General features: G+C 39.2%; 1 protein-coding gene across 2 annotated transcripts in view; it reads left to right on the top strand.

Moving 5' to 3' along the window:
• The window catches only part of LOC119545559 (peroxiredoxin-like 2C), a 64,512-nt gene extending 51,506 nt beyond the window's left edge, over positions 1-13,006 (top strand). Inside the window, exons 1-6 of one of the 2 annotated variants that reach the window (XM_037851169.1) lie at positions 1,487-1,760; positions 2,179-2,247; positions 3,147-3,200; positions 3,368-3,473; positions 7,077-7,208; positions 11,443-13,006. In XM_037851169.1, the coding sequence (XP_037707097.1) occupies positions 1,575-1,760; positions 2,179-2,247; positions 3,147-3,200; positions 3,368-3,473; positions 7,077-7,208; positions 11,443-11,570 (675 nt within the window). In that variant the 5' untranslated portion in view covers positions 1,487-1,574 and the 3' untranslated portion in view covers positions 11,571-13,006. Of the gene's footprint in view, positions 1-1,486; positions 1,761-2,178; positions 2,248-3,146; positions 3,201-3,367; positions 3,474-7,076; positions 7,209-11,442 lie in introns of those variants that run through there. The other variant, XM_037851168.1, reaches the window with a different exon arrangement.
• The last annotated feature ends 401 nt before the right edge of the window (positions 13,007-13,407 follow it).

The following is a 13,407-nucleotide window of genomic DNA, read 5'->3' as shown; positions in this document are numbered from 1 at the left end:
TTAAAAGAAAAAACAGGACACTGCAACACAGTGAAACCTATTGTAAATGATGGGCTACAGTTAATGGTACAATTATAAAAATGTCTTTCATGAATCGTAAGTGTGCCACATTAATTTAAGGTGTTAATAATAGAGGGGTATATGGGAACTCTTTTTAAAAAAAGGTAAATAAGGTATTTTTTTTTAAATAGACTACTTGGCAAAATACCTGATACATAGTGGGACTTCCTCTACAAAACTGATGTCCAGCCATCCAACCCCACAGACCCCCTTTCTGCCAATCTCCTCGCGCGTGCATTTGCGCACACTTGCACACACAGGACACATGGATGGGAACCTCACATCAAGGGTCTGGTCAACAGCCTTAGCTAGAAAGGATCTGGAAGTGACATGAACTCTTGAAACACCCCAGTACAATTCTAAAATAGGTTTATAATTTCCGATTGTTAAAAATAGTGGAACTGAGGGCATTTTCTCCAGTGATGAAAATTTTCCGTATTTTGATAGGGGTGTGAATGGCAGGGATGGACAATCAGCTAAAACTCAGATAACTGTGGATAGATGTGTGATAAAGTAGAGTAAAACGTTAGTGCTGCTGCTGAGCAAAGCTCTGCCCTTGACACTGAAAAAATATAACAGTGAACAACCGTAGATTAACTAACAACGTTAGTTTTACTCTAAATATAACAGTGAACAACCGTATAACAACTAACAAGGTTAGTTTTACTCCAGGTGGTGGATATACGGTTGTTCAGTGTTATATTTTTTTCAGCTTTTCGGTATGTTTGAAAAATTAATTGAACTCTACGCTTTAGACCTGTACCTTACGATATATGTAAATGATATCTCTAAATAAATAAATAAATAAATAAAAAGTATCAGAGCTGAGGAGGGAGTGGGTTAAAAACGGAATGAAAGGAAAACAATAATCCTACTGAATGACAGACGTGATTGACCTGGGTACAATATATCTTTTAATTTGCTCGGTAACTGTGGGCCTCCTGAATAGATAGGTAAGAACTAACATCGATCCAGGAGACTTAGGAGTACAGGGCTGCTTTCTCTTTTCTCGCCCCAGACCCCTCTCTCCTCCCACCCTTAGTCCCCGAGTTTAACCCGCGCGCGGTCTGCAGTTTCCCGGAGCAGCAAGACTTTTGCGCCCCGCCCGGCTCCCCCGCCACTCGGTCCCCTGTGCTCCGCCCGCTGGGACCCCGTTCCGCCCCTGCGCCCTTCCTACCACTAAGAGTCGCCCCCGGCCGCTCCACCCTGTGCGCCCTGTCCGGCCGAGACCCGCCCCACCGGCTCCCTGCCCGGCCCTCGCGCCGCGTGGCTCCCCCGTACCCCGTTACGAGGTGTCCAGTTCCCGCTTTGCACGGGCTGGGATCCCATGAGCCGCCTTGTACGACTCTCTCCCGTGCGCCCCGCCCCCGGGACCCCGTGCCTTCCCCTGTGCCCGCCTCCCGCCGCTCCACCCCGAACTCCCCGCCCGCCAGCCATACCGGAATCCCGGTCTTCCCAGTGCGCCCCTCCTGGTCACGCCCGGCGCGGACCCGGGCCCTCGGACGCAGGGCGCGATGGCTGCCCCGGCCCCAGTCACACGGCAGGTCAGCGGCCGCGCAGCCCCAGCCCCGACCGGCTCGGAGCACGGGGAGCCCCTGGCTGCAGCGCTGGCCGAGCTGCCTGTGCTGGACGCCTCCGGGAAGCGGGTGCCGTTCGGCGCGCTGTTCCTGGAGCGCCGGGCCGTGGTGGTCTTCGTGCGGGTGAGCACGGACAGCCGGGCGCACAGACAACGCCCGCACGGTGGCAGGCGGGGATGCTGCCACAGCCCGGCGCGGGGGCCACGTCGGGTCGTTCGGAGCGTCCAGAGCCCGAGAGGGAGGGTCTGCCGGGCCTGGCCCTTCCCGTCCACTAGAGGCTTCGGGAATGGGAACTGCTCCTCCCGTTTCCTTTAACGGGAATGGAAAACAGCCTGCCTAGCCAAGGCCCTTTTCCCAGCAAGATGTACGGCACAGCGACGGACTGGGTGCAGCCGGATTTTTAATGCAAATTCGGCGCTTCTGACACCTTTTTTTTTCCCCCCACCCATCTTGGTTTTAGCATAACAAAATACTTGGTCCCTTCAGGTCCTGGAGCATGTTACGTTGCTAACTTAATCTTTTTGCCCTGTTGGAATTTCAGCATTTCCTGTGTTACATCTGCAAGGAATATGTAGAAGATCTGGCCAAAATCCCCAAGAGTTTTTTACAAGTGAGTTTCCTGAGAGTGAACGGCTTCAGGACCGGTTCCAGGGCAACCTTCCGAAAGTTGCCTGTCATTTGTAAGAAGGGCAGTGAGTGCGTGTGGAGTGTGCAGAAACCCACAAAGCCAGATTCTTAACCTCGTCACGCTTTCCTCACCTCCTTTCACCTCTCCAACACCTCCAAAAAAAGAGGAGAGTATGTGTTCTATTTCTGTCCTAGTTTATTCGTTGTTGTCTGCTTGTACTCGTACTAACCACGATAGTCATTTTGACGTTACTTATCTGCCTATTTTCAAGTGTTGAATGATTATCAAAAAAACATAAATTCTGGAAGTTATTGATATAGTCTTCCTTTTATTTCTTTTATTATATTCCAAATATTTGTTCATTGTAGGAAATGCTATTATATTTTAAAGTTGAAAATTTGCATTTGTTGATAGGATGCAGGTCCCTTGTCCCTATGACAACCACATACATATGTTTTCCTTCAGGCCCATATGTAGGTTTATCTCCAGGTGAGCTTTTGAGTGAAGATATTGGGCAGCCTTTGTGAATCTGAGTCCAGCAGATGATGTCAACTGGAATGTAAAAAAAGTAAAATTGTCTGATGAAATAACCCAACTTTAATAGCTTTTATTTTTTTTCTCTATGTATACCTTGGGGGGAAGTATAGGGAATTATTAACTATATCTTTTTGAAATTACTGTTTGGCAAAAGAATCATCTGAATTGAACGTTTTAGCATATATTTCTTTGCTCTGGCTCATACAATTTTGCTGTTTGTTCCATTCTTTTTAGAGGCCTATAGGTGGCTTAAGAATGGAATAAAAAAGTTGGATTAGAGGAAGTTGTATAAAACATAACATAATTTCCAGTAAAATATACATGTCCTTTTTTTTTTCCTAAAGGAAGCAAATGTCACCCTTATAGTGATTGGACAGTCGTCCTACCATCATATTGAGGTAAATATCTAGCAGATTGAGAACCTAACATTAAATCTGTTCCAGACATAAAAATTTTATTATTTGAGCCACTAAGCATAGGTAAAATTTTCTCAAATTACATTAGATTGCTGTTACTTTTCTCTCACTTGTTCTTGTAAAAAATCCCAGCTATTCTCTTTCTTTAGCCTTTCTGCAAATTGACTGGGTATTCTCATGAAATCTATGTTGACCCTGAGAGAGAAATTTATAAAAGATTGGGAATGAAAAGAGGTGAAGAAATTGCCTCCTCAGGTAAGACATAACAATGTCTTATGTAGAAAAGCTGTTGGTGTATTTTCATGTTTGCATGTATATACATAGGGGAGCAAATTCATAAATCAAGCTTTTTTTTATTGAATTCATTTTTTTAATGATTCTAATAAGTGGTCCAGACAGATACACCAGACTCTAAAAGATTCCATTTCCTGGGTGTAATGACGCAGAAGGCTGTTGGGAAGTACTGATAAATGAGAAAAACAGTTTGCAGAGCAGTGTTTTCAGTACAGTTCTGTTTTTGTGCAAACAAAAATTATTTTCATAAACATAAAAAGATCTATAGTATATATGTGCATGTGATGATAATGGTTTTAAGAGTTATTGCAGTGTTACCCCAAGGGGAGGGATGGAAGTGAGAAAAGTTACATCTGTATTTGTATGTTTTACAATGAGTACCCTTTACTTTCCAATTAAAAGAAAAACATTAAGTCCGTATGTTTTCTTACCTTCGCATCATGGCTTTCCTTGTTCTCTAAATGATGAAATTCTAGTTATCATTTGAAGTCCAAGTCAAACATGATCTTAATAGCTCTTCAAGCAGAAGCAATTGCTTCCTTCATTGTACTTTAATAGCATCTTATATTTAAGCTCTATTATAGCACTTAAGATGGCCTAGTGGTATAGTTGAAGAGTTTGACAATTTATTCATCTTTATAATGTCCACATTCCCTGCCATTAGCACAATTTCTTGTGATCTATAGATCTTAATAAATTTTAGTTGAACATGTTACATGTGTTTTACTTAGAGAGAACTTGGTTTCTGAGATGCCAGATAACAGAATTCAACACAAACTCAAATCATTGATTCCCAACAAATGTTACTCAGCTCTGGTCTGGGACACCCACTGTTTGGATGCTCCCCAGCAGACAGGGACAAAAGACAGCTCCTGCCATTCAGAAGCTTTTAATCTGTTCTGGGAGACAGAAGCAAACAAACGAGTACAGGGTGGTTTAAGGGTCTGAAATAGAGGAGAGAATCTTTTAAGAATACCTGTGCCAGAAAGGTGAGAGGGAAGGTCTGGGAAGGCTTTGGAGAGATGGTGGAGTCTAAGCTCACCCTTAAAGGAGTTAGCCGGGTGGAGATGAGGGTGGGGAAGAGTGACAGAAAGTTGCATGTGTAAAAAGCACAGAGGCATGAAACACGTAACTTGTTCCAGGTCGTGTCTCTGGCTGGAGTTCCAGGAGCCAGTTGGAGAATTGGTGTGAGCCACGGGAGGGTTGTGACCGATTCATGTGAAGTCTGGTGTGACGTGCCAAAGAGTTTGGATTTATTCCAAAGGCAGTGGGGAAATCAGACAAGTGTTTGAAGCAGAGAAGTGATGGAATCAAATACCCATTGTGGAGGAGGATTCAGAGCAGGCCAAACCCAAGCCAGTGATATTTGTGATACGCTTGTGGTAATAAAGCTAGAAAGAAATATCAGGGCCTGAAGTGGGGATGGAGAGGAGGAGATGGATCTGGGACCCTTTTATGAGATAAAGATGACATGATCCCTTTGCAGATGTTTTTAAAGAAGGCAACTTATACTTTATCGAAACTAACGATGAGCTGGCATACAGTGCGCACGTGCTTGCTCTCTCTGTTTGTAGTTTGGGAAATTGCAACGGTACAGATTGTCAGCCTTACTTTTTAGGACGCTATTTTCAGGTGTTATGACGGAGACTCAACATTTTTAAGTTCTGTGTATCATTTAGCACTTTAGATATAAACTGTGAGTTTTCGCTTTACACCTCACCAGTCATTGCCAGAATAAAGTTATGGATTTCTAAAGAAAACAGATGAATTCTAAACAAAATATATGCTTATAATTATTAGAGAGGGAATTTTAAAATCTTTTAAACTCCTTTGACCTGTATTAAAGTACTGTATTTCCAGACAGAAAATATTAGGTTCTCATAAAATAATTGTTTAGCAATTCCTCAATGAAAAATATAAAGGCATAAATCTCAGGATCAGTCTCAGAATAGTTCTTGAAAATTAAGACAGTAAAAAGATATTATAAAATTATTTAAAATTAATACAAATTTTGTAAACACAAAGAATAAGAAAATAAAGCAGTTAACTGCAAGCAAGTAATGGGTTAGAAGAAGACTGAAAAACAGGAGTTTTACACATAAGTAAATTCAAATTGGCAAAATCAGATTGTGCTCAAAAACAAAGTGTTAAATTCTGGGTCGTAGAATCACCTTTTATTATATTTTAGAATATTAAATGATCTCTTCTTTGTGGATTTCTGGATTTTTAATTCAGATACAGAATCCTATAAAACAATACAGTTTAGTCTTTTACCCTTGTCTCTAAGCTAATGGGCCTGTATTGTTTCTTGGTTTGGTGAATGCCCATCATAATGTAGACAAAAGAAATAAAAAGGATGGAGGGAAATAATAGGTATCTGGAAATATTAGGAAATCAGGTAAAAGGTTGCATGATCATCAAAATAAAAGGCTAAAAGCAAGGCATAAATGGGCTGAGATAGGAGACAAATAAGGAGCAAGAAGAGTGAAGAGGTTGAATTTGAAAGGAAAGGGAAGCTTTGCTCTGGACCAAGCAAAGGGAGTGGAAGTCAAGTGAAGTATCAGTCACTGCGAGAACAGAAATAGAAAGACCAACAGATAAGGAAAACAAGAAAGGGGGCCATAGTAGCTGTTCTGATAGCTAAAGCCCAAAGCCTCAGTAGCATAGCATGATAGAAGTTTATTTCTTGCTCATTTAAAGTTCAAGATGGTTGTTTCTATTCAGTGGGTATTTCTCCAAGTGATTCAGGCACCCAGGCCCCTTCCGTCTTGTGGCTCTGCCATTTTCAACCCAGGGCTTCCAAGAATGCAAAAAGAACATGGAGAATTGTGCCTGAGAGGTTTTTAGGAGCTGACCTGTAAGTAGCATGAATCATTTCATTCACATTCTGTTGGTTAGAACATACTCACACGGCCACACCTAACTGCAAGGAAGACTGGGAAATAAGGGTTTAGCTGTGAGTCTAGAAAGAGGAAACCAACATCTATCAGTCTGTGCAACAGTGTCTCTTTAAAGGGAGTATAGCCACCGGTTGGTGGGTTGAGAGGCTAAAGAGTATAAATGGGGAATTAAGAAGGAAACACTACCAATTTGAGAAATCTGTTGCAGCCTGTTTTTCTGTGGCAGAAAAGGACCTGGATCTATGATCTTTAGAAAGAATGTCATTTGCAATCGATGGGTATGCTTTCTATTACACTGAATTTTCACTGAACCTGTGATGTCATTTCACTGTAATATTCATATGTCATCTCTTTGGTGTCTTTTTTGTGCACAAATTATTATGAAGATTGAATTGTGTTATCACTATGCATGTATAGCCAAATAGTCCATACAAAGGCTGTATATATTGAACATTATTTTTGTTGTTCTATTATAAAGTATGCAAGTTACCAGTTTTAATAAAGGATTGGTTACAAACAGAAAAAAAAAATACAAGTAGAAAGTAAGATGATTCACAAAAAAGAATATTTTATAAAGATACTAACATGTTAATATCTTACAGAGATAAATATTATAATATCATCTAAAGACATTTAAATGCTAACATCTAAAATTAATTTCCAGGACAGAGCCCCCATGTAAAGTCAAATACACTCTCAGGAAGCATTCGGAGCCTGTGGCGGGCAGTGACTGGCCCTCTGTTTGATTTTCAAGGAGACCCAGCTCAGCAGGTTGGAACTCTCATCTTAGGTCCAGGTAAGCATCAAAGCACAGATTCACCAGTTCCGTGGCTGTGCCTTTTAGATGTCCAGAGGCCACCCACTTTCTTCATGAAACAGCCACCCTAGGAAAATGGCAACTTGACATTATAACAATCTGGATGTTGTGATTTCATAGGAGGGCATTTTTGTTGTCAAAGACGTCTGTGTATTTTGATGTCTGTTTATTTAATGTAATGTGCCGATCATTCCATGCCTGCATGATTTGGGGTATTTGAGAAAGGGACAGTGAAATTTGTGATTCTGTTCTTGTGATTTCTATATGGTTATAACAGTTTTTTAAAAGTTCAGTGGAGGTGAACATTTCAAAATAGGGGACAATCAACAGGACCTTTTTTTTTTTTTTTTTGGTCAATAGAAGAATCTGTTATTTTTTCTTTTAACTTTTTATTTGAAAATAATTTCATACTTACAGGACAGTTGCAAAAATAATACAAACCCCATACAGAGAACTCCAACAACCCCTTGCCCCCAGGCGCCCAGATCTACCAATTTTAACATTTTGCTACCCATTTATCTGTCTGTCTATCAATCATCTACTTATCCATCTATCTATCTATCTTTCTGTCTATTTTCTGAACATTTAAGAGCAGGTTGCACACATCATACTCCTCGGCACATAATACTTCCATATACATTTCATATAAACAAGGATATTCACTGATCTAATCACTGTAAGTGTATTTATCAAGCTCCAAAAACTTAACGTTGATATAAAGCTTACAATCTATATTCCAGTTTTTTCTTATGCCTTAATAATGTCATTTTGAGCCTTTTTTCCTCCATTCTTAGATCTCATCCAATATCCTGTATTGCACTTAATTTTCATTATCTCTTCAGTTTTTCTTTCTTTTTTTTTAAATTGTGGAATCATAAATACAACATAAACCTTCCCATCCTACCCCCTCCAGAGTGTACAATCCAGTAGGATTAATCACATACACAGTGTTGCAGAACCCTCACCACCATCCCTTAGTAGAACTTTCCCTTCACCCCAAACAAAACCCTATACTCCTTTTGCATTAACTCCCCATTGACCCTAATCCACACCGCTGGTAACCTGTACTTTAATTTCTGTCTCTATGAGTTTGCATATTCTCTGATATTTTCTTCATGGTTACCATGGATCTTAAATTTGACACTCTAAATCTCTAATAATCTCATTTGCTTTGCTACCAGTTTAACAGGTTCAAAAGCATACATAAATTATGTTCCTAAAGGCCTCCATCCACCCAACTTCATATAGTTCTTGTCACAGATTACATATATATACCTTAGGAGTCCCAAACCACTGATTTATCAGTATAATTTATGCATTTGCCTTTTAGATCCTATAGGATGTAAAAGGGGAATTATAAATAAAAAATACAATAGTCCTGGTGTTTATATTTACCCATGTAAAGATAATGACATGGCTTTGATTTAATGGCTAGTGTCCTTTCCTTTCAACCTGCAGAACTCTCTTTAGCATTACTGATAGGATCGGTTTAATGGTGAAGAAATCTTTCAGCTTTTGTTTATCTGGGAATGTCTTAATTCCTCCCTTGTTTTTGGAAGACAGTGTTGCCAGATACAAAGTTCTTACTTGACTTTGGTTCCTGTTCGTAATTTCCATCTCTCGATTGGTATTCTCTTTGTGTTCATCTTTCGTTTCCCTGATTTCCTTTAGTTCTTTGTGCATGTTTTCCTTCAGCTATTTGAGCATATTTAGGACCATTATTAAAAAGTCTTTGCTGGAATGTTCTGGGTCTGATTGTCCTCATCGATGCTTCCTAATGTTTTAATCTTCTCCTTTACGTGGGCCATCACTCCGTTTCTTCATGATTTGTAATATTTTGTTTAAACGTGGACATTTTGATATTTTAATATATTATCGCTGGGAATTTAGACTCTGAGACATCTATTCCTTAAACTTGTATCCAGCTAGGGTTATGACAGAGCTTTCCTTGAATGCCAGGAATTAACAGAATAAATAAGTAAAGAGGAGGGAAGAAAAGGAAACACTTTCCTCAGTCTTTGCAGATGGCCTGTGCAAGTGCTCTCCTTCAGGGCTTATCCATACAGTGAGTTTAGAGAATAGCTCCAGGCCAAAGTGTGGGGCCCTCCCTGATCCCTTCTGCACATGTGCCTTGTCTCGGGCGTGTGTGTTTGGTCCTAAGAAATCCCCTGTTGACATGGGTATGAATGTCCCGTCTTCCCTAGGAAATCGTTTCCTCATAGTCCTAGACACTGCACCGTATGCCCCACAGCCAGCACTCCCTGCGCCAGCAGCCCCTCCACTGCTCTCCCACAGCGTTCTACATGCAGGGCAAGCTCTGGGATGCTGAGTCCCTCGGGCCACTACCAGACAGATTGGGCCAGACATACATGCTCCCAGTAGGTGCACAGGGGTTACTCTGCTCCCCCTGGAACTGGGACAGGGATCTGCACTGGGAGCCCGGGTGGCTCCACGCCAAGCCGGCTGTGGGAAGAGGGCGGGGGCAGCCAGGGTGCGGTGAGATCCCACCACTTCTAAATGGCCTTTTTCTTGATTCCTGGCTGGCTTGCCCTGTTACTGCAATCCTTTAACTGTTTTCTAGAGATTTTGGATAGATGTTTCTGTCAGTTCTTGCTGGTGGTTCAAAGCTTCTGTAGGGGGATGGAGCCCCGAAGTGTCTCACTCTGCCTTCTTGACCGGCGTGATTTTTTATACCTAATTAAAACTAGGAGACTTGCTGGGTGTCAGAAAGCAAGTCAACATCAGGGACAGGAAATGGGACTCAGCAGCTCATTCAATAAGAATTACTATAAGCTTTTAACAGTTTTATTGATCAGTTTACATTGCTTGAAATTCCCTTGGCTTCATTCTGCTAAAGGTGTTGAGTGTTAAAATCTCTACAGTGTTCAATATTGCAGTCACGGACAAGCACCTGTACATGACATGCCAATAAGCTGATTTTTCTTGGTTCTTCTTCCTTTTAAAATCGTCCACTTTAGTTAACATTCCTTTTCAGAGTTAAATAATTAAATTTTACTTTGATAAATTCCAGATGTCTGAAATGAAGTCTTTAGAAGTATTTGACCAAGTATTATGACTCTGTGGCTTTTTATAGCTGGAGCACTAGAACTAAAATCCTTCCCTTTATTTGATTTCCCTTTCCCTCCCTCTCATGAATTTACACCAGTCAGATTAGCAGGATAAAAAGCCTTGTTTTATGAGACTAATGAGTCCTATAAATTAACCCAGAATGAAATTGCATCATATTTTTGAATGACCTATTTCCAGCCTTAGAACTGGAAGGAGGTATTTTTTGGCTCCCTCATCTCCATAGCTCTGGTCATTGGGCCACACCTTCAGTTGTGTAAGAATGAAGAGCCCAAGGAGAGTTTCATTTGTGTGCAAAGTTGTGAACATACTTAATAGGGAGAATATTTTGCTATTACTCCCTGGAAAAAATGTAGCCCTTCTAAGGAAAAGAGCTAGGTGTAATTATTTACACAAATCTATATCATAGTTAATCCAGTATTTCATTTTGCCTTATTTGATAATAAGCCAATTTATATTAAACCTAGTGATTATTTTAGATTACAGATAATTCAATGCAGAAAACATGCCTCTTATAATACTTAATCTAATGTTTTAAGTTAAAATTCTGGTCTTGAGTCCAAGAATCAAAGTAAATAGAACCTAGACTATAAATTGACTTCTTTTATTTGAGCAGATAAAAGGATTGTGGACATCTAAGCGTACTGTAACTGGTTGTCTTAATGCATTTATTTTTCAGCCTTTTGGGCTATAATGTAGATAGCCTATTAAATCATTATTTGGGAGTAGATTTTAAGTGAGTGATTTATTCCATTATTATATTCAAGAAATAGATGTGCTTTTCCTGCTTGCTATCTATGTTAGTTCTGTATTATTCCTGTCTATTTTACAGGACATTTTATTTAATTGTGTTTAATGACGCCTACCAGAAGGTTATAATTTAAGAATTTTTCCCCTTGGATCTCATGAAACATTAAGTATCACCCTTATTTAACTATAATCCTTGTCATGCTTCATTACCATAATTAAAAATTATTATGCATTAAGTAGAGAATATAATGTACTCCAGGTAATGAATTTTTTCCCTTTGGACTAATTGAAAGTTGAAAAACTTCCTTGTAAGCAGTAAATCTAATGAATAATACTTTTTATGCCAACCTCAGCCTTTTATTCTTTCTCCCTCCAGGTAATAACGTTCACTTCGTACACCGCGACAGGAACAGATTGGATCACAAACCCATCAACTCCGTCCTGCAGCTTGTTGGAGTTCAGCATGTGAACTTTACCAGCAGACCTTCAGTCATCCATGTGTGACTCGGCACAGAATTGCTGCCTTTCAGTTGGATCCTGGAGAAGAGGACCTTAAATATTTGGGATATGGTATCCTAGTCTCACTTGCTGACCCTTCCAGTCTCCCAGGAGTTATAAAAACATACGGAGATAATGTGACAATTGAATTGCATGTTGAGAGGCTGTGTTCCGGTTTGCTAAAGCTGTGGGAATGCAAAATACCAGAAATGGATTGGCTTTATCAATGGGGGTTTATCGGTTCACAAATTTACAGTTCTGAGGCCATGAAAATGTCCCAATTAAGGCATCAATAGGACGATATCTTTTCAGAAAAAAGGCTGCTGGCCTCTGGGGTTCCTCTGCCACATGGGAAGGCACAGGCTGTAAAGCTATATAAAGCTATAAAATTCAAAACACCATTCTTAACATTGGTTTACATTACGATATATCCATTCAATAGAAAAGTTATTTTTTTGCTGTTAAATTCATAAATTTCTATAAAGACTTTTAAGGGCAAGGGAAAGTGATATTAAAGACCATTTTATTCAGTGAAAAAGCAGGATATCAAATTGTAAAAACAATATAATCCCATTTTATATGTATATGTTTATATTTTTTATGCTTAGGGAAAAAAACAGGAAATAAACATACCAGAATATTGCCAGTAAGGTGTCTCTACATGGTAGCATTATGAGGTTTTTATTTTCTTCTCCATACATTTCTGTATTTTCCAGTTGCTCTATAATAAGCATAACTAATTTTTTAGGCCAGGAAAAGATTGTTAAAATTATATGAAGAACATATTCCTATATAACAAGCTCCTCAAAGTTGCAAATTAAATAGGCCACTGTCCACATGTTTTCATCCTGATTGCTTTTTGAGGAAAAAATGTGGCAAATGGAATACCTTTCAACTAGCCCGTGTTGAAAGCATCTCTCTTGTCACCACCCACCCACTATCGATTTCACTAGAATTTTTTTTTTTTTTTTTTTTTTTTGGTGAAAGGGAAAAAATATTTGCTTTAGGTATTTAAGATATATATTTAAAATATGATCGGTGTACTTTTTGAAAGGAAATTTAAAAATGTGTTTAAACTAGAAAACCTTTTTAACTTGAATGTACACTGTGGTTTGGAAGTACCTTGCTAGACAGCTGCTATGTCACCTCCAAATTGTGTTTTTTTAGAGGATTATTGTCATCATTTATCTTTCTAGAATCTTAATATGTTTTAATGTTGGATGTGTCCCAGCAATTCTGATGAAAAGTACAGCAAAATGAAAATATCGGTAATTGTTAACACTTATGGCACTGCTTTGAACTTATACTTTTATATACAGCCTATGCAGTCATACAGAAAATATATATGTGATGTCTCCAAATATATGAATGTTGTTTTCACATATATGTACACGGACAATTATGCTTTTAATCAATAAAAGTGTAATTTCTCATAAAATTTATAATTAATCTATTTTGTGCTTTTTACGGTAAAGGAAGACTGGTAACCCAGATCCCTTTGCAGATATTAGACTTAAAACTGCTGGATCATAGCTTACACAAAAATTTATATATTTATAAGTGTACCACACATTTCTAAGTTACATAAGTGTTCTTTATGTGACTTTAGGGAGGTAGAGTTACATAAGTATATGCAGGGGTAAACTGCCTACCAAACAAATGTAAATAGAATAAAAATTACTTTTAATATATGTTGTGAAATATGCAACCATACTGCCACATCCAGTAATATATTGGACTAAAAATTCTGAAAAGCCTTCCCGCTGCAAATATATAGAAGTACTGTAAAAAAGTAGAATAACAACTAACACTTTTATGTTGCTAATAATTTGCCAGGCACTAC

This window comes from Choloepus didactylus, chromosome 10 (assembly GCF_015220235.1).
Source record: "Choloepus didactylus isolate mChoDid1 chromosome 10, mChoDid1.pri, whole genome shotgun sequence".
In the NCBI taxonomy this organism is placed as follows: domain Eukaryota; kingdom Metazoa; phylum Chordata; class Mammalia; order Pilosa; family Megalonychidae; genus Choloepus; species Choloepus didactylus.
Note: the sequence above shows the minus strand (reverse complement) of the source record. Positions and strands in the feature narration are given on the sequence as shown.